This window comes from Tupaia chinensis, unplaced genomic scaffold (genome assembly GCF_000334495.1).
Source record: "Tupaia chinensis unplaced genomic scaffold, TupChi_1.0 Scaffold146187_1, whole genome shotgun sequence".
Classification (NCBI taxonomy): domain Eukaryota; kingdom Metazoa; phylum Chordata; class Mammalia; order Scandentia; family Tupaiidae; genus Tupaia; species Tupaia belangeri.
The window spans coordinates 285,563-311,398 of record NW_006206042.1 but is presented as its reverse complement, the minus strand read 5'-3'; the positions used below and the strand labels follow the sequence as shown (position 1 = coordinate 311,398).

General features: G+C 42.2%; 1 protein-coding gene across 1 annotated transcript in view; it reads left to right on the top strand.

Annotated features, from left to right (window-relative positions):
- The first annotated feature begins 16,837 nt into the window (after nucleotides 1–16,837).
- Nucleotides 16,838–25,836, top strand: part of LOC102497423 (T-lymphocyte surface antigen Ly-9) — a 43,414-nt gene continuing 34,415 nt past the window's right edge. The window contains exons 1-2 of the mRNA XM_006168867.3: nucleotides 16,838–16,985; nucleotides 21,532–21,861. Of these exons, the coding sequence (XP_006168929.1) occupies nucleotides 16,862–16,985; nucleotides 21,532–21,861 (454 nt within the window). The 5' untranslated portion in view covers nucleotides 16,838–16,861. The remainder of the gene's footprint in view (nucleotides 16,986–21,531; nucleotides 21,862–25,836) is intronic.

Sequence of the window (25,836 nt, the reverse complement as noted above, 5' to 3'; positions counted from 1 at the left end):
CCCCACAACCTTTGGACCCACCATAGTGAGAAATCCTACCCAAGGGCCCAGCCCCCTCCACTCTATTGTGTCCCCATCCAGTTGCAAAGAGCAGGCCATAACTAGCACAGGCCTGATTAATGGCAAAAGTGCTTTCCTCAACAGCGTCAACGTGATCAGGGAGCCATCTCATGTCCGCCACTGAGAAAATAATCTCACCTGATAGGAGTATTTCCTATCATGCAACCCAAGGAGCTGAAGGAAAATGTCTGAAAGGTTTTGCCTTCCCTCCAGCAGTTGTCTCCCCCTCCCCCCATCATTCTCACTGGTGATTTGTACCTCCCTCACCTGCTCACTGTCAGAGAATGGCTCCACTGTGCCACCCTGGCACCCTGCACATCTCCTGTGGGCAAAGGCTGGAACCACAGTTAATCTGAGTCTTCACAACATGCCTGTGATTCTCCAAGAACACTGAGAGGCACTGCCTGGAAGCCATCTACCACTGGCCTCCCCATCTCCCCCAGGAGGCTGTTATGAGACACTTTCTCATGAAGTATGAGGCTTCATACCCAGCCCCTCAGCACAGAGCTGCAGACTATACAACCTCTCAGCCATCTAGAATTGGCTCTTCTGCACTGGGGTATCCCACAGCTCACATTGTCATCTCCAATCCTTTTTTTTTTAAATATATATATTTTTAATTTTTTTATTATCATCATCATAATCTTCTTTATATTACATTGGATTACATATAACTTTACATTGTATTACATTGTTTTTTCAAAAGGGAATGCCATGCATGTCAGTCAGTACAGAGACATTAATCTCCCCACTTCAACATTCAATATCTTTTCTGTTTTCCCCAATCATTATTTTTATTATTCTAATTATTTTTATAAAACAGTCAATTGTTATTTCTCGTTTTGCTTGTAAAAATACTTTGCCCATCATGAAATACTTCTCAGACCAATCCAGTTGAGAATACTATACATGTCATCATCAACAGTTAATAACCCCTATCTGTTTCTCACTAACGTCCTGTCTCTCTATTGTTCACTTGCTATCTTTCTCTATCCTCTTCTCTTCACTTACCCCATTCCACACTGTCCTATTCTCATTAAGTACCTTCACTGTGTTTATGTCCTCCGAATTTTTGCTCTCTATTATAGAGTGCGGATAGTCGGTATATATTGAGTGGATACATACAATATCTTTCTTTCATAGCCTGGCTTACTTCACTCAGCAATAGATCCTCCATATCTGACCATTTTCTATCAAATTCCAGGGTCTTGTTATTTTTTATGGCTGAGTAGTATTCCATAGAGTATATATACCACACTTTTCCAATCCATTCATCAGTTTGTGGACATTTAGGTTGGTTCCATGTCTTGGCAATTGTGAATAATGCTGCAATAAACATGGATGTGCAAGCACTTTTCTGACTGAGCGTTCTCCTGTCTTTTGGGTAAATACCCAGAAGTGGGATTGCTGGATCAAATGGTAGTTCTATTTGTAGATCTTTGAGGAACCTCCATATTGTTCTCCACAGTGGTTGAACTAGTTTACATTCCCACCAACAGTGTAGGAGGGTTCCCTTTTCACCACATCCCCGCCAACACTTATCACTTTTTATATTCTTAATCTTTGCCATTCTGACAGGGGTTAGGTGGTATCTCATTGTGGTTTTTATCTGCATTTCCCTTATGATGAGGGATGTCGAGCATTTCCTCATATGCTTTTTGGCTGTTCGTATGTCTTCCTTAGAGAGACTTTTGTTCAGCTCACTTTCCCATCTTTTAATCGGGTTAATCATTTTTTTTCGCATAAGGCACTTGAGTTCCCTATGTATTCTCGTTATCAGTCCCTTGTCTGAGGCATATTTAACAAAAATATTTTCCCATTCTGAGGGTTGTCGGTTCACACTTGTTACTGTGTCCTTTGCTGTGCAGAAACTTCTTAGTCTAATATAGTCCCACTTGTCTATTTTAGGGATTATTGCCTGTGCTTTGGGAGTCTTATTTAAGAAGTCTTTGCCTACTCCAATGTCTCCCAGAGTTTCCCCAGCATTTTCCACAAGTAGTTTTATTGTCTGAGGTCTTAGGTTCAGATCTTTGATCCATTTTGAGTTGACTGTTGTTAATGGTGAAAGATGGGGGTTCAGTTTCATCTTTCTGCAGGTGGATACCCAGTTTTTCCAGCACCATTTACTAAAGAGGTTTTCCTTTTCCCAATGGATTGACTGATATCCTTTGTCAAAGATCAGTTGGCTATAAGCTTTGGGAGTTATTTCTGGGGTCTCTATTCTCTTCCATTGGTCCACATGTCTGTTTTTATGCCAATACCATGCTGTTTTGATGACCACAGCTTTATAGTATATCTTGGGATCAGGGAGTGATATGCCTCCTACTCCATTCTTCTTACGCAGGATTGCTTTTGCAATACGAGGTCTTTTATGGTTCCAGACAAATTCTATAATTGTCTTTTCTAGATCTCTGAAGAATATCTCTGGTATTTTGATTGGAATTGCATTAAACATGTAGATTAATTTGGGTAGAATTGCCATTTTGATTATGTTAATTCTACCAATCCAGGAGCATGGGATGTCCTTCCACTTTTTTATGTCACTTTCAATGTCTTTTTTAAGATTCTCGTAGTTTTCTTTATAAAGGTCTTTGACTTTCTTAGTTAGGTTTATCCCTAGATATCTTATACATCTTGTGGCTATGGTGAAAGGGATTCCTTTCTTCAGCTCTGCTTCATTCAACTTGTTGTTCATAAATAGAAATGCTATAGATTTTTGGATATTGATTTTGTATCCTGCCACCTTACTGTATTCACTTATTACTTCAAGCAGTTTTTTCATGGATACCTTTGGGTCTTCTAAGTATACCATCATGTCATCTGCAAATAAAGATATTTTCAACTCTTCTTTGCCTATTCGAATGCCTTTAATACTGTTCTCTTCTCTGATTGCAATAGCTAAGACTTCCAGTACTATATTAAAGAGCAGTGGAGAAAGTGGGCAGCCTTGCCTAGTACCTGTTTTCAGAGGAAAAGCTTTCAGCTTTTCCCCATTCAGTATAATATTAGCTGTAGGTTTTTCATAGATTGCTTTTATTGTGTTCAGAAATGACCCTTCTATACCAATCTTACTGAGAGTCTTAATCATAAAAGGATGTTGTATTTTATCAAACGCTTTCTCCGCATCAATTGAGATGATCATATGGTTTTTATCTTTCTTTCTGTTAATGTGGTGTATTACATTTATGGTCTTGCGTATATTGAACCACCCTTGCATCCCTGGTATAAAGCCTACCTGGTCGTGATGAATGATCTTTGTTATATGTTGTTGGATACGATTTGCGAGTATCTTGTTGAGAATTTTCGCATCTATATTCATCAATGATATTGGTCTGTAGTTTTCCTTTTTTGTCATATCCTTATCTGTTTTGGGGATGAGGATGATGGAGGCTTCATAAAATGAATTTGGAAGGTTTCCTTCCTTTTGAATCTTTAGAAATAATTTTAGTAAGATAGGGGTTAATTCTTCCTTGAAAGTTTTGTAGAATTCACAAGTGAAGCCATCTGGGCCTGGGCTTTTCTTTGTTGGGAGATTATTAATTACTGATTCAATCTCCTGGCTTGTTATAGGTCTATTCAGATTCTCTATGTCTTCCTGATCCAATCTTGGTAGTTTATATGCATCCAGGAATTTGTCCATCTCCTCCAGGTTATCTTGTTTGTTGGCGTAAAGTCGCTCATAGTATCCTCTAATGATATTATGTATTTCTGCTATGTCCGTGGTAATATTGCCTGTTTCATCACATATTTGATTAATCTGGTTTCTTTCTTTCTTCTTCTTGATCAGTCTAGCCAATGGAGTATCGATCTTGTTGATCTTTTCAAAGAACCAGCTTTTGCTTTCATTTATTTTCTGTATGGTTCGTTTATTTTCTATTTCATTTATTTCTGCTCGAACCTTTATTATTTCTTTTCGCCTGGCATTTTGGGGGTTCGTTTGTTGTTGTTTTTCCAGTTCTCTGAGGCATGATGATAAGTTATCTACTTGCCATCTTTCCATCCTTTTCTTATGTGCACTAATTGCTATGAATTTCCCTCTTATGACTGCTTTTGCTGTGTCCCATAGGTTCTGGACACTTGTGTCCTCATTATCATTTGTTTCCATAAATTTGTTTATTTCAGCCTTAATTTCTTCAGTAGTGAAGAAGTCATTCAGAAGTAGGTTGTTCAGTTTCCATGTGTTCGTGTGTTTTCGGGGTTGTTTCTTGAAATTAATCTTGAGTTTAATTCCATCATGGTCAGAGAAGATGCTGGGTACAGTTTCTATGCCTTTGAATCTGTAAAGGCTTGATTTGTGTCCTAATATATGATCTATCTTTGAAAAGGTTCCATGTCGGGGTGAGAAAAATGTATATGTTGTGGATGTAGGGTGGAAAGTTCTATAGATATCTGTCAAGCCCATTCCATTTATAGTATCATTTAAGTCCTGTATCTCTCTATTTATTTTCTGTCTAGAAGATCTGTCTATAGGAGATAACGGGGTGTTGAGATCTCCAACAATTATAGTATTTTTCCCTATGTCTCCTTTTAGCTCCAGCAGTCTTTCCTTCACATATTTAGGCGCACCTGAGTTGGGTGCGTAGATATTTATAAGGGTTATATCTTCTTGCTGGATTACCCCATCTACTATTATATAATGCCCTTCTTTGTCTCTTCTTACAGTCTTTGTTTTAAAATCTATTTTGTCTGAGATCAATATCGCTACTCCAGCCTTTTTTTGATTTCCATTTGCATGGAATATCTTTTTCCAGCCCTTGACTTTTAGTCTATGTATATCTTTATCCATAAGGTGAGTTTCTTGTAGGCAACAGATAGAGGGTTTCTGTTTTCTTATCCATTCAGCTAGTCTATGTCTCTTAACTGGGGAATTTAATCCATTGACATTCAATGTAATTATCGATATTTCCATACCTGATCCTATCATTAAGTGAGCCATTTTCTTAGTTGTTTTTTGTTCTCGTATAACTGTCTCTGATTTTTTAGTTTTCCTGGTATAGTACTCCCTTCAAAACCTCTTGAAGAGCTGGTCTGGTGTTGGTAAATTCCTTCAAATTTTGTTTATTTGAGAATGTTTTTATCTTTTTTTCCCATATAAAAGATAATTTTGCCGGGTATAGTATTCTTGGTTGAAATTGTTTTTCACTCAACACTTTGACTATGCTTCCCCATTCTTTCCTTTCCTGCATTGTTTCTGCTGAGAGATCCGATGTTAGCCTGATGGGGTGACCTTTGTAAGTAACCTGGCGTTTCCCTCTTGCCAACTTTAGTATCTTGTCTTTATCTGTTGTTTTTGCCAGTCTGGCTATGATGTGCCTTGGAGATGATCTTCTTGGGTTGATTCTACTTGGGGTCCTCTGTATTTCTTGGGTCTGGATATTTGAATGCCTTTCTAGATTTGGAAAGTTTTCTTCCAGGATCTCATGGAATAAATTTTCCAGGCCCTTATTATTTTCTTCCTCCTCCGGAATACCAATTATCCGAATGTTGGGGCGCTTGATGGTGTCCAGTATTCCTCGTATATTATTCTCATTTTTCATGGTTGTTTTCTCAATCTTCTTGATACTTTTTTCTAGGTCAGATGTTTTGTCTTCTACATTAGAGTTTCGGTCTTCTGCCTGGTCTAACCTACTTTTAATGCTTTCAAGGGAGGTTTTGATTTCCTCTATCACATTCTTCAAACCTAGAAGTTCCATCTGGTTCTTGTTTAGGGTATCCATTTCTTCTTTCAAGTCATTAAAGGACTTCCTCATCTCCTGGAGCTCCTTGTCTCTTTTCTCTTCCATCTCAGTTAGTTTGGTCACTACAAATATTCTGAATTCCTTATCAGACATGTCCACGACGTCCATTGTATTGACTGTGGGTGATGTAGGCTTGATGATTTCCCTTGACGGAGAGGCCTTTTGTTGGTTGCTCATATTTCTTGAGCCTTTGCGATTGTTCTTAGTCATCAGGTAATCTATATGTTTCTTGCTAACTTATTTAAGGTATCTCTGATTCTTAAAAGTTGTACAGGCTTAGAAGATTGATGATTTATCTTATGGTTGGCCTACCTGCTACTCACAATTACCATTAACTGTTGCCACTAGCCCTGGAAGGCCCAAAGTCCTCGCTGTATCTAAGGAGTGGTGAGCCTTCAACTGACCAAATAAGTAACACCCCAAGAGCAAAGAAAAACAAAATGAAAAAAGAAAATTGCACGGTGTGCATTGCGCGCCGCGCGCTACTCAAATCACCAAAAATCAAACAGTCCAAAGGCTAGTGGAAAGGGATTAGACAATGAATGACAGTACCAGGTTGGTCAGGCCTGCAGCCTCAGTCCGCCTGGTGTCCGGAACTGCTGGCCGGCTCGATCCTGGTTTCGGGTGGGGAGAGGGTCCAATCCCTTTTGTTTTAATGTCATCTTTTCTGATGTGTAGGACAAGGATCCAGAGACCTGAGAGCTTTGATTGCTCTTCCTTTCACTATCTACATAAGTGATAAACTGTCTTAATCTTAATGTGGCTCATTGTGTCTTTACTGGCCAAACCAATCAGGTGTGGTCTCTTCTTGATGATGTATTCTGGACACACACCTCTATTATTTTCTTTGTAGTTTCCCCTGTTAAAATTAAAATGTTCTTTAAGGAATATGGTACTAGCTTTCCCCTACATCTGTAAAGAGCTTCATAAAGCTCTTTCACATGTCTTTTATTCTCAGAAGATGGAGCTATGATTTGAACATGTCCCCTGAAAGCTCATGTGTTGAAACCAACATGGCAGTGCTGGGATGTGTTTAGGTCACAAGGGTGCTACCCTCATGAATGGATCAATGCCTTGCTAGTTTGGTCAGATAAATACAGTGATGTGCCATGAACCCAGAGAGCAACATCAAGACTCCTGAGTTCTCTTCCTGGGTCTGCCATTTTCTAACTCCTCATAGAGTTGTGTTTAGGGTTGTGTTAGTTCTCTTGGGCATGTGTTAGTTACTGGGAGTAGGTTTGGTATAAGAGCGGGTTCAGGTTCTTTTCTTTTCTTTTCTTTTCTTTTCTTTTTTTTTTTTTTTTTTTTTTATTGGGATTTTGCGCTCGCCAGGGACTTCCGCAGGGCGCATGCGCTCGCCAGATAGACAGAGAGAGACAGAGAGACAGAAAGCGAGAAATAACCTCCCAAGGGGGATGGCCATGCCGCAATCCCTTCTCCTCCATTCTCCTCTCAGGATCCTGGGCATGTACACACACATGCCCAGCATGAGTTTTAAGCCACCGGGTCCGGGACTCGACGGTAGTCGACTACACAGGAGTCCAGTGACATAGCCATTATGCTAACTGCTGGTCCCCAGGTTCGGCTTTATTCTCCATGTCTTCCACCGTGGGCTCTCAGCAGATGCCAGCACCATGTTATTGGACTTTCGGCTCTTTTTCTTTATAAACTAGCCAGTCTGTTGCATTCTGGTGTAGAACAGAAAACGGAATGACATAGTGGTCCTATTTTAGCAATGAGGAACTCAAGCCAGAGGAGTACATTGTGACGAAACTCAGTTCTCAGCCCCTGAAATCCCATTCTCTGTCCACTACCCACCCAGAAGTTCTGCTTCACTTGGTCTGGGGCATGTCCTGAACTTCAACATTTCTCAGGGGATTCCCAGGCAACTCTGCTCATTTCTTACAATGAGCAATAGGAGTCTTATAATCAGAAAAAAATTTGCAAATGTTACTGAAAGGTCATAAAAATAACTGTGAGACTAACACCTCTCCCACCTGCCAACCCCAGTACAGTCACCATAGACCTGCAGCCAGTACTCCCGGATGCGGGTAACACACGCACTCCTCAGGTTAATGTGGGCCTGATAGGACCCTGCATCCCCCTAGTGCAGGTTGTTGATCTACAGAGAGCAGCCTGAGCCCACAGCACTCACACAACCCCAACACTGGGTCTCCACCTGGTACAAAGAGTCTGGTCCTCCAGCTTCTACCACAGTCATTGTGCCATCACCAGGGGGACAGAACAGGACATCCAGGAGATGCTCTCCACCTGCTGTCCAGGCAGCAGCTACAGGGGCAAAGTGACAGACTGTCCCCTGTCAGAGTCCCAATTACCACCAGAAGGACTGAGTCTTTTCTGGAAAGCCGCTGGCTCTGCAGACACAGAATAGAAGCCTCAGGGCAGCCTGACCAAGCCAAAGGTTATAACAGGCCTGAACAAGTCAGGGAAGGGATTATTATCCCTATTTTGTACATGAGAAAACAGTGACCCCAAGAATTTAGGTGCCTTGCTTAAGACCATGTAGCTCATTAGTGATGCAGTGGCTGTCCTCAATATCTCCATGAACCTATGAGCACACAATGAATAAGGCTTGCAGATACCAAGGGGAAATTCTTGGGAGGTACTGATGATCCCTGCTCTTGCTCTGAGTCACTCTTACTTGTTTACAGATGGATCAGGACCCGAACTTCCTGAGCTCAACCTTATCCTCAGAGTGTATTGCCTTGAAAAATCCCAGCAACTGTTTGTCCAGCCACTGCTGAAACAGAAACAAGATCCTCTGAGACTCAACCAGGATTCCTGGGAACAGCCTTCCCTGCTGTGTTGGCCAAGCCAGTGTAAGGATGCTTGCAGGCACAGCCATTGGGATTCCAACTGGTACTGCACCTGGGAGAAGACTATAAGCAGTCGAATTGCCCATGTTCAGAATATTGCTCTCTTAGGTACTAACTGTGTGATCTTGGCAGGTTAACCTCTCTGAGTCTACATTCTTTCAACTAAACAAAAAATGTCATCTTTTAGGATTTGTAAGGGTTTAATGAAATGAACATAAATAAGTGTAAGGGGGGGTCTTCAAAAATTCATACAGATGCATATTGTGAAAAACTATGAGAGGATATAAAAAAAGATTTTCCTCAAAGTAAACTCATTTTCCCATGAGTTTTGGAAGCCCCTTTATATTGTACACTGCAAGATAGCCAGAAGACAAGGTCCAGGTGGTAGTGCAGTGGTAACACAAGTGGACCCACATGGGAAAGGTCCTGTGTTCGTGTCCTGGGACTTCCCTGAGCTTGCTGAACACACATGTATGCCTGTGGTCCAGGCCAGCTGGAGTTGGGGTGGCTCATAGCATGTGAACTCGGTTAAGGGTCCCTTCTCTCTCTCTCTCTCAGAATAAATAAATAAATAATATATTTTTTAAAAAGATAACTTGATTGAATGTATATATAATAATAATAAAGGAAAAAAATTAAAAAAATAAATCCCCCAAAAAGATAGCTCGAAGAGAGGATTTAGAATGTTCCCAACACAAAATAATAACAAATGTATAAGTAATGGATATGCTAATTACCTTCCTTTCATTGGTACACACTATTCATGTATTGAATAAATATGCACTATTGTTATGTGTCAATTCCTTTTTACAAAGAACAGAAAATTATCACAGCCCGAGTGCATCCAGTCCAAAGCTGACTACCCATGTCACCAGCAGCAGGATTTCCCACTCTGAATTTCTCCCTAGGTCATACGTTACCAGTTTTCCCAGCCACGCACATAGCAGAGGACCTGGTATACAGGAGGCTTCACAAGATGTTTCTAGAACTAAACTGAGGAACCGTGAGCAGTTTTTAAGGCAAGGTTGTGGCCCATTCTCCTTCTATAGACCCAAGAGATAACTCTGGACAGTGACCAGGCCTGGTCACGTTCCCAATACCACAGAAGGAGGAAAATGCACAGGTGTGGGCTCTGCAGGGGGAGAAGAAAGCGGGAGACAGGAGGAACCTTATAGGAATCCACTTTCTTTCAGTTCTGCCTTTGTGCAGGACACCCTGGCCTTGGAGACTTTCCTTCTGCTATGTTTTCGCAGTCAGGCTGTGCTGAGACTTTCCTTCTGCTTTGTTTTCACAGAGCACCAGCCATGGGTCAGTAGATGTCACTGGTCTCTTTGAACCTCAGCTCATCACCTGCAAAACTGGTGTAATACTGTAACACTGTCTCCTTTATCCATATCACAAGGTCATCACAGAAACTTAGGTGCAAGTTCTTTTTTTTTTTGAGAGATTTTCACTATAGGGCGCGTGCGCTCGCCAGACAGACAGAGCAGGACACCCTGGTCTTGGAGACTTTCCTTCTGCTATGTTTTCGCAGTCAGGCTGTGCTGACCTTTGTTTTCACAGAGCACCAGCCATGGGCCAGTAGATGTCACTGGTCTCTTTGAACCTCAGCTCATCACCTGCAAAACTGGTGTAATACTGTAATACGGTAACACTGTCTCCTTTATCCATATCACAAGGTCATCACAGAAACTTAGGTGCAAGTTCTTTTTTTTTTTGAGAGATTTTCACTATAGGGCGCGTGCGCTCGCCAGACAGACAGAGAGAGACATTAGAGACAGAAAGCGAGAAATCACCCCCCAGGGGGGATGGTCACGCTGCAATCCCTTCTCCTCCATTCTCCTCTCAGGATCTTGGGCACGCACGCACACGCGCCCGGCGTGAGTTTTAAGCCACCGGGTCCGGGACGTGAACCGCGGTCGACTACGTGGGAGTCCAGCGACATAGCCATTACGCTAACTGCTGGTTCCCGGTGCAAGTTCTTCATAAGCTACCAAGGTTTTTATTTTACTTTTTTGTATGTCTTGTTTTTCATTTTATTCCACTTTAATATTATTATTATCATTATTTTTACTGCCAGAGAGTGTGTGTGCTAGCCACAGAGAAAGGAAAAGCATGCCCTAATGGGTATGGTCATGCCATAGTCCCTTCTCCATCTCTCCATCCTGTCAGAATTTCAAGCAGGCCCACACATGTGCCCAGTGTTTCTCAAATCACTGGAGCCAGGACCTGAACTGTGATCGGCCACGTAGGATCTGGCTCCCTCGACCACCAGGCCACGGGGTCAACCCTAAACTGCAAAGTTTTAAATATATCTGTGGGATTCACTAATTTGTTAAGTGTACACCTAAAGGCTGGGGTCAGTACCACCCCAAAGGCACATGTCCCTTTCATAACCAGCATAAATCAGTTTTCCCTGGAAGGTGAGTGGAAGCTTGAAATTCAGGAGACTAAGAGCAGAATCTGACTGCTCACCATGAATGAAGACTGTGTTTTCACCTGTCTCTCGCCTCTCAGATCCTTGAGGGTGAGCAGTAAGACTTCAAGGAAGGCTTAGCCGCTGTGATGCAGGGGCAGCACAGGTGCCCTGCAAGGATGAAACCACAGGTTCAGATCCCCAGTTTGGCTTGAGGGCATGCCAGGTGTGTGCATGGGCACTCTGGATCCTGAGGAGCTAGAGAATTGGGCAAAGAGGATAATGGTGTAACAGGACTCTGTTGGGGTGTGTATGTGTGTCTCATTTTCTCATACACACATACATACTCTGTACCATTAAAAAACAAAATCCAGGGAACCAGTTAGCGTAATGGCTATGTTGCTGGACTCCCACGTAGTCGACCGCGGTTTGCATCCTGGACCTGGTGACTTAAAACTCACGCCAGGCGCGTGTGCGTGCGTGCCCAAGATCCCGAGAGGAGAATGGAGGAGAAGGGATTGCGGCGTGACCATCCCCTCTGGGGGGTGATTTCTCGCTTTCTGTCTCTATGTCTCTCTCTGTCTGTCTGGCGAGCGCACGCGCCCTATAGAGAAAATCTCTCAAAAAAAAAAAAAAATCTAGAGGGTACCCAGCCTCCGCTACAGGTATTAACACACTGCTCTTCAGAGCTAGAAGCCACATGGCTGACCATGGGCTCAGATTCCCAGTTGACCTGGAACACTCCAGGTAAGCACATCTAAGATCCTGACAAGCTGGAGGGCTGGGGGAAGGGACTGCAGCATAACAGGACCTTGCTGAAGGTGGCTTTCTCTCTGTCTCTCTCAAGAAATAAAATAAACTTAAACGTAACAATGAATAAAGAAGAACCCGAAGAGACAGAAACCACTACTACATGCCAGGCTTGAAATTCTGTACTGAAGTAATTTAGGGGACATGGAAGGCCCAATTCATGATGAAGGCAGAATCTCAGGGGCTGGAGAGAGAGGAAAGAAGGGAAAAGAGACACAAGAGGACTGGATACACAGCATAAAGCTCAGGGTACCACATCCCTATGGGCGCTAAAACGCTGAATCTCAGGACACTGCTCCAAATGGCAAGATGCCAGGTGAGTTCTGCAGCGGGCTGTGGCTGATCCTGTATCTCACTCCCTCAACACGGCCGCTCTGGAAATGTCCAGGCTCCTTGGCTCAGTAGTAGAAGAAACCTGAGTTGACAAAGACCCAGGCTGGACCTGAGGCCCGAGATTGCAGGACATGTGTGCACACGTGTGCATGCCCACACGCATATACACACACACACACACACACACACACACACACACACACCCCAGAGCCTAGCTCCCTTAGAAGTGATATCTTTGATGAAGAGTGATCATTTCTAGAGTAAGTCAGCATGCAGGGCAGGTAAGAGTCAGGGAGGTAGTGGAAGAGGGGGACTTACCCATGAAAAAAGTCAAGAAGGAGCAAAGATCATGGTAAGAATGGCCCGTAATATTTTACATATATATATATATCTATATCTATCTATATATATATAGATAGATAGATATAGATATATATATATATATACACACATATATACTGCAACAATCTAACCTGCCTCTCTGTAGCCAAAAGACTGTGTATATGTAAATATGAGCCCACATACATTTCCTGTTTTAGAGTCACCACTTAAATCACATGTAGTTTTCAGTCACAAGATACAAAAATGGGCTATAAAAGAGAAGTGCCAGAATGAGCTATTTCCACACCAGAGTCAACGATATGATGGCCTTAGTCTGAACCCCTCAGAGATCTGGTCCCTACAAGGCTGAATTCCAGTGTCAAAATCCTAGTAGACAAAGTTCTCCATGCTCAGCTTACACCCTGGCCAGATTTTCTACCACAATATCTAACACCTTGGATTTCTATTTTCCTTTCTTTTTTTTTTTTTTTCCTTTTTTTAATGTTTGCCATAGAGTGTGTATGCTCACTGGAGAGAGAGGGGGAAAATGAGAAACCATCTCCGAGGGGAAATAGCCATGCTGTAATTCCTCCTCCTCCATTTTCCTCTCAGGATTTTGAGCATGCACACACAGGCACACACACCTGTCATATTTTCCTTGCCACCAGGTTTGGGATTAGAAATGTAGAGTCTGTCATGTGGGATCCAGCCTCCTGCCTCACTTACCACCCCCTAACATCCTCTCATCATTTATCAGCCACCCTGGAGTAGGCTTCCCTGAAGCCCCAGGCTAGGATGGTGCTAGAACATCCCTCTTCTGCCCTGAACATCAGCTCCCATGATTCATGGGCCTTTCGTGTGGATCAGAACCTTCCACCATCAGCCCTCTGAGTCTCAGCCATTTTCTATAATAATCTCTCTCTCTCTCTCTCTCTCTCTCTCTCTCTCTCAGCATCTGAGGGATTTGTTTAAGACTCTCTACTGATACTTAAATTCACAGATGCTCAAGTCCCTTATATAACATTGTAGTCCAGTCAGCCTTCAGTATCCACAGTTTCTGAATGAGATTCAACCAACCTCAGATGGAAAATACTGTATTTTCATGCATTGCTTAATGATAAGGACACATTCTGATAAATGCATCATTAAGCAATTTTGTCTTCATGCAAACATCCACAATCATATTACCTAGCGTTTCCAAAAATTCATCAGCTGCCTTCACAAGTCATGTGCATGCAGACTGTCCACTCACTTTCACATTATGTAATGAATGCTGAATTGTTTGAACCACCCAAAGCTAGCAGCAAATTCAAACATCAGAGTTGGGCTCAGCCTTTTCTTTCAACATGAAAACTTTTTCCTTTGGTTGTGAGCTTGACTTTCAAGAGAAAATTACCTTCTGGCTGGGTGCAATGGGAGGTGAAAAATTTTCTGATTTGAATCCTGCCTCCACTGCTTGTTAGCTGTGTGGCCTGAGCAAACCAGTCAATAAGAACTTGCCATTATCATTTATTTTCTAAAGTGGCTACATTTAAGAGTTTATATTCAGGGGAGCAGCAGATGTCATGGTTGTTAGGGGTGTTGGACTCCCACATGGATGACTGTGGTTCAAGTTCCGGACTTGGCAGCTTGCTTTCTCACTCTCTCACTCTCTCTCTTTCTATCCTACTCTGTCCCTCTCTGGTCAAATTAAAATAAATAAATAAATTTCAATAAATACTTCTTTTTTAAAAAAAGAGTTTATATTCACGGCCAGGCCTGAGCACAACAGTTAAGGGAGCTAATTCCCATGTGACGGACGGAAATTCAAATCCCAGCTCTAGTGACTTGAAAAATACTCCAGGCATGAAGGGACCAGCAGTTGACGTAATGGCTATGTCGCTGGACTCCCACGTAGTCGACCACAGTTCAAGTCCCGGACCTGGTGGCTTAAACTCATGCCGGGCATGTGTGCGTGCGTGCCCAAGATCCTGAGAGGAGAATGGAGGAGAAGGGATTGCGGTGTGGCCATCCCCCCTGGAGGGGTGATTTCTCACTTTCTGTCTCTCTCTGTCTTTCTGGCGAGTGCACGCGCCCTATAACAAAAACCTCTCAAAAAAAAGAAGAAAAACAAAAACACTCTAAGCACATGTGAGTGCATGCCCAAAATCCCAGTGAAAGGGAAGAATGAAGGAAGAAGGATTACAGTCTGACCAGTCTCTGTTGGAGGTTCCTTCCTTGTTCTCTCATTCTCACTGGTGAATGCATGTACCCTCTGGCAATAAAAAAGGGGAGAGGTTATATTAAATTTATTAACTAAACAATTACAAATCTAGGTTAACCTTAATTAATTTCAGTTTGGCTTACAGGTTGTATTATTATGTTTATGAACTGGACAAATTGTAACTACCATTTTGTAGGGCCTATTGATTGTATTTGACAAACTTAAAACTAATTCACTTAAATACTTTAATCCTCACTACATAAATGTAATATATTTTTAAACCTCATTTATATTTTTCATGACAGTGAGAGAGAGAGACATATACCCACACGCAAGTACTTCAATAGGGTCTTACACTTATGATACAGCAAACACTTACCATAATTTTCCCAGACAGTCGGAATCATGGGCACATGTGCTGGCAGATACAGGGCAACTGGGGAACTAAACTGGTGATCTTCCATATGGATTCAGCATTACTTGGGCAGTGTGTTACCATTGGGCCACCTCGCTGGTTCATTACTGTATAGTTAATTTCATTTTAAAGTATTTTTAATCAACAAATAAACCTTCCCAAAATACTTAGAGAAAGCTTATAACTCTAATACATTAATTAAGCATGAAAGTATGATCATTTCTAGATTGTCTTAAAATATCCAATGCTTTACATAAATGGAGAGATTTACAACAAAAATTACAAATGTAGGAACCAGCAGTTAGTGTAATGACTATGTTGCTGGACTCCCATGTAGTCGACCGCGGTTTGAGTCCTGGACCTGGTGGCTTAAAAAACTCATGCTGGGCACGTGTGCGTGCATGCCCAAAATCCCAAGAGAAGAATGGAGGAGAAGGAATTGCGGTGTGGCCATCCCCCCGGGGGGGGGTGATTTCTCGCTTTCTGTCTCTCTGTCTCTCTCTGTCTGGCAAGCACACGTGCCCCATGGCAAAAACCTCTCAAAAAAAATTACAATTGTAAATCAATTACTCAATTACACAATTTAAAATAGAACCACAAGTAAAATATCCCATTCAGACTATTAAACAAAAATACTTTATACTGGGTAATTCGTAAGTAATAGGAATTTAATATCTCACAGTTCTGAAGGGTAAGGAGAGGGGAAGAGTAAAAGAAACGAAGAAAGAGAAGAAGCACAATAAGTCAATTTCCCAAATAGGATAAAAGGAATTCTGCTGTCCTCCAGGCTGCCTTAGCTCCTCAGTTCTATACTGTCACTTGCAACATTGGCCCCCTGGTTTAGTTTCCCTGGAACATTATTATCCATGAGTTAAACGTCTTTCAGTTGTATATGGCAGGAAGCCAGAACAAACCAGCCTGAGTAAAATGAAACACTTACTGGGCCATTTTATTAGTTATCTATTGCTATGCAACACATTACTTCAAGCATTCATTATCTCACAATTCCTGTGAATCCAAGATCTAGCTATGGCTTAGGTGGATGCCTCTGGCCTAGGGCCTCTCACAAAGCTATAGTCAAGGTGTCTACTGGGGCCATATTCACCTCAAGACCTTCTGGGGAGGATTCACTCCCAATCTCACTCATGTAATTTTTGGCGACCCTTTCAGCTGTTGGGCAGAGAAATAAGTTCATCTCTGGACACTGGATGTTGGCTGGCATCATCCCTCAGTTTCTTATCCTAGAGCCTTCTTCATATGGTAGCTCACAACATGAAACCAACTCCCTACAAAGTGAGCTAGAGGGAGAAAAGAGAGTGATAGAGAGAGTAGGAGCCCGAGATAGAAGCCACGGCCTTTGGTAATCTAATTTCAGAAGTGACATCTCACCTCTGTCATTTTCTGTTCATTAAAGCATGTCCTTAAATCTAGCTCACACTCAAGAAGCAGGGACTACACCAGGACATGGATGCCAGGAGATGGCGATCTTTAGCAGTCCTCTTTAGGGGCCGAGTTTATAACCCAAATTCACTGATGCTAAAGCAACTGATGTTGCAACTCCCGTGAAGGCCCTGAATACTTTTGAGACCTCTAACCAGCCTGAGCAGGTGGGAGGAGCCTATGATGCTGGGCACAGTTGGTCCTCCCCTGGACACACACGACACTCTCATACACGGAAGCTGTGGTAAGTGCTTCCTCCTTCAGCCCGAGATCAGAAAATAGACCATCATGGCGGGCGCAAAGAGTCCTACAGATGACTGGGCTCTGGGGCTTTTCTCCCGTAAGGCACCGAAAAGTCTGCAGCAAATAATCTCTCCCTTTCCATGGACCCCTCTCCTCTTCCTTCTCATGGGTAAGTTCATGTTATGGTCACCATGCTACTAGAGTTCCTCTGAGGTCGGTCACGTTCCATGCTCGGGGATTCTTGTTTATAACTCAGGAAACTCCTCCTTTCAGTAATTACTCTGAAGGTTTCATTTTCATTTTATTGTGTGTGAGCGAGTATATTCATGCACCTCAGGGTGCATGAATTCTAACCCCATCTCAGATAATTCTGTGCTCGTAATATGTTCCTCTCATCCTCACATTTTCTACTATAAATGCCAAGTTATGGGTTTGTTCCCTGTGTACTATGGGTAAAATCTACAGAAAGATTTAGGAAAATACGCCTGATGACAAGCCATCCAGAAATTTCCTAGAGCGGAAGAGAGGTGCTGGAGCTTCTTTCTGCACCTTCCTTGTTTAACACACATCCTGGACTGCTGGTATACTGGAGCTATGGAGGTGATGAAGTGGCCCTGGGCAAGGTGGCCTCTATCTGGATCATTTACTCCCCAACATTCGTCCTCCCATCAATATCCTCCTCCCCAACTCCTGCTAGTTTCTGGGAAACATCTCCCAGCTGCATGACCCAGACCCCCAAGGTCCAGCGGGCAGAGGTAACCTAGTACCCCTGGGAGGATCTGAAACACTTGGGACTGTGGCAACTACTGCCTCTTTTCTTTCTTTTCTTTTTCTTTTTTTTTTTTTTTTTTTTTTGAGGTTTTTGCTATAGGGTACGTGCACTCACCAGACAGAGAGACAGAGAGATAGAAAGCGAGAAATCACCCCCCAGGGGGGATGGCCACGCCGCAATCCCTTCTCCTCTTGGGATCTTGGGCACGTACGGACACGTGCCTGGCGTGAGTTTAAGCCACCGGGTCGAGACTCGAACTGCAGTCTGACTACGTGGGAGTCCAGCGACATAGCGATTACACTAACTGCTGGTCCTACTACTGTCTCTCTGATCTTGCTTCCTCAGGGTCTCAGGGAGGATGGTACAGATAACCCTGGAGACCTGAGAACAGGAAACGGGAAGGAATGCAAGGGGAATACTAAAAAACCTCCTAGGAATGCATGGGTACATGGGGAGCCTAGATGTCTGGACTGACCTCTGCTCATTTCAATGTCATCCTTGCTCACCACACAAAAAACGCTCACCAGATCCATCCAGCCTCAGGGTGTTCCTTGGTTGTATTGTGTAAATCTGAAATAAGCTACATCCAACATCATCCAGACCTCAAATGATCAATGCAGTAAATTTCAAACAGTTCATGGCAAAGGGGTATCTCCTTTGGTCTGGCGCAAAAGAGAGCCAGAGGTGACCTCAAAACTCTCAGTTTCATCAAAGGATAAGGCTTTTGTGTCTCCATGGAGTTACTTCAAGAACTTAGAAGACAATAGGGTTAAGAGGTTTCCCCCTCCACTTTAGTATTAGGAATATTCTAAATTAAATCCTTGCTCTATCATTTATTAGCTGTGTGACTCTCTATTTTTTAAGTGTAGAATGCAGTTAGTAAAATGGGTCATGCAAGACTTTCATAAGATTAGAGATGATGGATGTGAAGTGCTTGATACATAGTAGAAGCTATGACTGCTATTTTAATAATTACTGTTATGTGCATTTTTCGGAAACTTTAGGGATGGGTAAGTTTAATCCAGTTATTATTATTTAATTTAATTTATTTTTGAGAGAAAGTTTTGCTAAAGGGCGTGTGCGCTCACCGGAGAGACAGATAGAGACAGAAAGCTAAATAATCCCCCAGGGGGGATGGCCATGCTGCAATCCCTTCTCCTCCATTCTTCTCTTGAGGTTTTTGGGCACACATGCACATGTGCTTGGTGTGAGTTTAAGCCACCATTTTCAGGACTCAAACCATGGTCAACTACATGGGAATCCACCATCATAACTATTATACCATCTGTTGGTTCCTGAATCCAGTTATTACAATCTTTGAGCTCTCTTTTTAACATTTGTCAAATGGTATAGTTCAAAATTAAATGGTTGGTCCCAGGGAGCCTGTCTCTATTCTGGGAGTGACATAGCACTGTTTGCTGCAGCAGGATTTGACCGGTGGGGCCCATATCCTGCTGCCCCCACTGACAGTTGGTGAAGCTTTGTTTGTAAAACAGATCTATGTACCTAACCAAGTTCCATCATCTCCTGGGCTTCCATGACAGGGATGGTTAGTGCTCCCAGTCTCCACTCTCCAGAGGATGCCATATTCCTAGAATCTAGATTCTGCAACTGGTCAACCTTTTCACCTTGGGCAAGTGGTTTAAACTCCAAATTTCAGCTCCTCATCTGTAAAAGGGGTGCAGTTGTAAGGTAATTTTGAGGATTAAATGAGATTATTTACAGAAAATGCCTAATACACACACAGAAATCCTCAGCAGGGCCTTCCAGGTGGGAAGAGTTCTCTTCCAGGCAACCTCAAAGCAGCCTCATGCCAACTCAGCTTTTACCTTCTTAATCTGCCCCTCAAATCTACCTGAACTGACCCTCTCACATCTGGGGATCCTAGCCTTGTGTCCTCCCTATCTACCTCTTGACAATGTCCAGGTGCTCGACAGATGTGGGTCTGGGCAGAGAACCTCCATGACCTGCACTGGTAAAGGTTCCTCTGCTGTGTCTCACACTCTGACCTCTGCATTTTCAGAACTCACTTCAGCCTTCTTCCACACTTCCAGGCTGAACATATGTACCTCTTGAACATTTTCTTATCTTCCATCTAGAAATTCTGGAATAATTGGGTCCTAACATCATCTGATTTGGTCTAGAATTTCCAGAGAATCTCCCAGAACTTCAGAAGCCTTGGAACCTGGAAATCCAAGCGGGTTTTCTTTAAGAAATGTAGCTACTCTGGCTAAATGTTGGGTCCCAGAATTCTTGGTAACAAGGTTTATGCAGAATTTGGGTCTTGCCTGAGATAAGAAAATCGGGAGCTGACAACTTATCCCATCCCCAAACCTGGTCAATGCACAGTCAGTCTGAGATCCCCATGGACAATGAGGTAGACAGTGGGGTGAGACAGAGTTGAGATAGGCTTCTTTAGTTCCAAACATTTCGTGACAGAAATTCTCAAACTCAGAAGAGTTGAAAGAATTCTATGGTGAGCACTCATAAACCTCCTGCTTAGTTTCAACCATCAATGTTTTATTTTACTTGCTTTGTCACTCCCTGTCCATCCATCCATCCCTCTAGCCATCCACCCATTCATCTGAATTAATTTTTTTATTTATTGATTTCTTCCTTGCATGAGAGACAGAGAGAGAAAGACAACTCCTTCAACAAGATCTTGATGCCACAGTTCACCTCTAGCCTCAGCCAACCCTGAATCATGGGCACTACCAGATCATGGTTGCCTGGCTTACTTGGAGAGGTCTCTAGACTTGAACCAAGAACCATCCTACGTGAGATTGCTTTGCAGAGCATTGCACTTTACCAGTGCACCGCCCTCTGGCACGTTTTTTGAAGTTTATTTCTTTTAAGAGAGAGAGAGAGACAGATAGAAAGACAGGCACTCCCAATGGAGTCTTCACATCACAATCCATGTAGTCTTAGTTGGCCCACCTCACAGAAGAGAACCTGGAGTGTTTAGGAAGGTCCTGGAATACTCACGGAGGAGAACCTGGAGTGTTTAAGAAAGTTCTGGAATATAAATTCAATACCTTTCCTATGCATCAGTTTTTAGAGTTCCTGGTCCTTCATCCTATTTTTAAAAAGATTCTCCTTTCTATTTCACAAATTCTTTACAATTTATAGCAACTTGATTTTTTATTTTAAAGTTTATCTATTCCATGAAATGAGACAGACAGATAGATAGCACTCACAACTGCATCTCGATGCTGCAGTCCACCCCCAGCCTAGCCAGCTCTGGATCATGGACACTTGGCCATTTGGCAAACTCAGGGATGTCTCAAGGTGCAAATCCAGAGCCTGTCATATAAATCAGGCTCACAAAGTGTCATGTTAGCCACTGTGCCACTATCTAGCCCCACAACTTGTTTTTATTTAACTTCAACCACATCCCTTGCGGAAGAGGGTGCAGGTGTGAATATTTCAATATAGATAAGTATCTGATTCTCAGAAAAATTAGAAATTTACTCAGAGTCACAAGGCTAATTATCTTGTTAAAACATCTGTGTTACTGATTTTTTTAATTTAAAAAATAATTTCATTTAATTTTATTATTATTATTGTTATTATTATTATTTTAATTTGATCAGAAAGAAACAGAAAGAGAGAGAGGGAAAGTGAGAACGCAGACCACCAAGTCCTGGACTTGAACCGCAGTTGGCCATGTGGGAGTCCAGTACCCTTAATCACCATGACACCTGCTGGCCCGATGTTACTGATTATTATAGCTACTTTCATGGGACAGTGTTGGATGAATGAATGGATGAATGAATTAATAGTGAATTACTGCTAGGCAATAGGCCAGAGCAGGGCAGGAATCTCATTTCATTTCTTAGCAGCTGGCAGTTATGCCCAATGCAAGTGTGTTGAGTGAATAAATGAATGAAGACTGTCTTGAGGAAACAAACCTTTCCTTCAAATCCCTCTTCTGTCTTTGCAGGTCTAGGAGCCTCTGGAGAAAATTCATCTTCAAAAGTGGTATCAGGACTCCTAGGGGGTTCTGTGACTTTCTCCTTAAATATCTCAGGAGACCCAGAGATTGAGCATGTCACCTGGATTAGTGACCAAAATGCTCTGGCTTTTGTGAGGCCCAACGGAGATGTAATTATTATGGCCAAAAGCTACCAGGGCCGACTAAGTGTTATGGGCTCGAGCTACTCCCTGTGCATCAGCAACCTGGCCCTGACAGATGCAGGACCCTACAAAGCCCAGATAAACCAAAAGAATTCTAACGTCACCATTAACGAGGCATTCACCCTGCACGTCTATGGTGAGTTCCAAAGAGCCCAACTGGGTTTGAGCCTGTATTCTTAAAAATAGATTTTCTTTTTTTTTCTAGGAATTCATATTTCTGGGATCAATATGATTACAATCTTGGTCATTTTTATCAAGTTTTATATGTGTATACAGATGTCAAGGGTGCAAAGTACAGCCACAAAATCCTTACATGTTGCGTAATTGCCATAATTCATGCACCTGGTCTTCTACTTCTTTCTAAGATTTTCTCTGGAAATGCTGCATGAATATTCTGCATGAATATTGAAAACACCTATTGTTTTCATGTGTGTATGAAGTTACATCCTCAAGGATAAAACTATAGGACATATGAAGGGATCTTCAAAAAGTTCACAGAAAATGCACATTATGAAAAAACTAGGGCCAGCTGGTGTGTTGATTAAGGTGGCTAGATACCATGCGGTCAACTGCACAGTTCAAGTTCATATATATATATATATATATAAAATAATAAATAAATAAATAAATAATTTTAAAAAGGGAGGCCTTCAGATGGCATGGTGGTTATGTTCCTGAACTCCCACATGTCGGACCATGGTTCAAGTTCCAAACCCAGCGACTTGAGACTCATGCTGGGCACATGTGCGTGCACATCCAAGATTCCAGGAGAATGGAGAATGCAGCCTGCCCATCCCCCTGGGGAGTGATTTCTCACTTTCCCTCTCACTATCTGTGTCTTTTTCTGTCTCTCCAGTGAGCACATGCGCCCTTAGGCAAAAACCTCTTGAAAAATAAGAAAAAAAGAGATAAAAAAAAAAGAAAAACAAGCCAGATGCATGTGTACATGTGCCCAGAGTCCTGAGAGAAAACTGGAGGAGAAGGGATTACAGTGTGGCCATCCCCTGGGGGGGGAGTGCCTTTTCACTTTTCTACCCTCTCTTTGTCTCTCTCTGGTGAATGCACATGCCTACAACAAATATTTTTTGAAAAGAAAAGGAAAAGGAAAAGCTATCATAGATTTCTTTTTTAAAAAACCCAAATATACTCTTACTTTAAAAAAAATTTTGCCTAGGGACACGTGCACTTGCCAGAGACAGAGAGACAAAAAGAAAGGAATAGAGAGAGGGAGAAAGCATCCTCTATGGAGCATGGTCATGCCACAATCCTTCTCTCCCCCTTTTCCACTCTGTTAGGATTTTTGTCTTGGATGCACATGTACCTGTTGTGTCTCTCAAGCTGCTGGAAGCAGGATTTGAATTGCATGGTCGGCCATTTGGGATCCAGCTACCTTAACCACTAGGACGTGGATCTGGCCCTAAACTCATACTTTAATTCCGTTTTTCCACAAAAATTTAAGAATTCTCTCATATCCATTGAATCAAGTTGCTGAGTCAAGAGCTGTATGTATTTTTAAAATATTTATCTTTATTCATGCGCGTTCACATGTATGCATGCATCAAAGTGAGAAAGTGAGAGAGAGAGAGAGAGATGAATACCCTTCACAGAATCTGGTCATGCCATGATCCCCTTCCTCCAGTTCTCCAGCCTGTCAGATCTTAGGCACTCTCACACGTGCCTAGCATGTTCAGGCTGACCTGGCTGGAGAGTCATGCTGTGGTTGCCTTGTGGGATCCAACTTCTTTTATTTATTTATTTATTTATTTATTTATTTATTTATTTATTTGGGAGAGGTTTTTGCTATAGGGCGCGTGCGCTCGCCAGACAGACAGAGAGACAAGAGAGACAGAAAGCGAGAAATCACCCCCCAGAGGGGATGGTCAAGCTGCAATCCCTTCTCCTCCGTTCTCCTCTCGGGATCTTGGGCACGCACACACACGTGCCCGGCGTGAGTTTTAAGCCACCGCGTCCGGGACGTGAACTGCGGTCGACTACGTGGGAGTCCAGCGACATAGCCATTACGCTAACTGCTGGTTCCTGGGATCCGACTTCTTTTGAACAAAAAATTATTGCTATACTAGGGAGCCAGTATGTTATATGAATTGTTTTTCCTTTTGCTTTAGGGGGCATGTTCTCACCAGAGAAAGACAGAGAGAGAAAGGAATGGAAAGTGAGAACTCACCACCCCCCATACCCCCAGGGAGAGGGGCTACACCTCAATCCTTTCTCCTCCATTCTCCTCTTGGAATTTAGTCCCACACACTCACATGTCTAGAGTGAGTTTCAGACTGCCGGGTTCAAGACTCGAACCTTTCAGTCAGCAATGTGGGATACAGCCTTCTTACTTCCATTCCATCTGCTGGCTCTATGCATTTCTATTGTTGCTGGATAATGCCAAATTTCCCTCTTTGCTAGTAAGTTATCCTTTTACCGGCAATGTTTGAAAGCACACTTCCTCATACATTTGATAACAGTGTGTTATTGAACTTTGCTAAATTGCTAAACTGATTTCATAGTTTAAATGTATTTCATAGGATTTCATAGTTTAAATGTATATTTTTCTTATGAGTGAAATGAGAAGCTTTCATGTGTTGAGGAGCCATTTGTGTCCTCTTTCCTGTAATTCTGATAATATTCTTTTTGTAAGTGGATATAATCCCATTTATTGTAAATAAATACATACACAAATAAGAAGAAAAAATTCCAACATGTATATCTCTGTTGGTCAATGTCTAATTAGAGAACAGAAATCATAGCAGTTACTTGAATGAAGAAATATTGAAACTTCTGAAAAGAGGGTTCTACTTGACAGGTAAGATAACTCAGCTCAGAGGAGGGAACCTAGGGGCTTGGGCTCCAGGTCTCAGAGGGGGAGCTGATGTCTCTGAGAGGGTGTGATGAACCTGGTTCTATAGTCCTTGGGGAAACTGTAAGCTGGATCTAGCTATGGCTACGGACAGTAGCAAGAGAGTGAAAAAGCGTCGTTCAGCAGATATTCATAGGATCTGCTAGCAAACTGGAAACCAACAAAAAGCCTAACAGGAAGCCAGAGAACAAAGGAGAAATGTGGTTTGCAGAGTTCCAACATTCCCAGAGCTGAGGTTGAAGCGGAGTGAGGAGCGCTTAAGAACCAACATTATGTTTACACGTAATTGTATGACTATGAAGAAAAGCACTGAATGATACAACTTCTTAATACTTTTTCCTATTTTATATTGTAATTTCTCATTTACATTTAATATATTACAACTTTGTGGGGTACAAAATGGATTTTCTTTTTTCCTTCTTTTTAAATTAATTTTTAAATTATTATTTATACATTAAGTTACAATACACCATTTAGATTTTGAAGAAACTTTACTCAGCATGAAATACACTTCAGTCCAGCCCAGTTGAGACTATTATACATATCATCATCAGCAGATAAAAAACCTTACCTGTGTCCCACAAGTGTCTTACCTTTCCATTTACCCCCCCAAATTTCCTTTCTTATGCTCTTCCCCTCCCACGCTGTCTTTCCACTTTCTCTCTAGTATGTTACAATTTTTAATCCTTTTATGTTCTCCAGTCTTTCCGTCTCTACCATAGAGTACTGACAGTCGGTATATGTTAAGTATAGACATACAATGTCTCTCTTTCATAGCCTGACTTGCTTCACTCAGAAACAAATCTTCCATATTCATCCACGTTCAATACCAGGGTCTCTTTTTTGTGGCTGATTAGTATTCCATGGAGTGTATGTGTCATAATTTTTCAATCCATTCATCTGTTTGTGGACATTTGGGTTGGTTCCATGTCTTAGCAATAGTGAGTAATACTGCAATGAAAACAGTTGTGCAAGCACTTTTTCAACTGAGTGCTCTCCTGTCCTTTGGCTAGATACCCAAGAGTGGAATTGCTGGGTCATATGGTAGTTCTATTTGAAGGCCTTTGAGGAACCTCCATATCATTCTCCACAGTGACTGGACCAATTTATATTCCCACGAACAGGGTAGGAGTGTCCCCCTTTGATCACAGCCTCTCTAGCACTGTTTTTTTAATCTTCGTCATTCTGACTGAGGTTAGGTGGTATCTCATTGTGGTTTTGATCTGCATCTCCCTTAAAATGAGG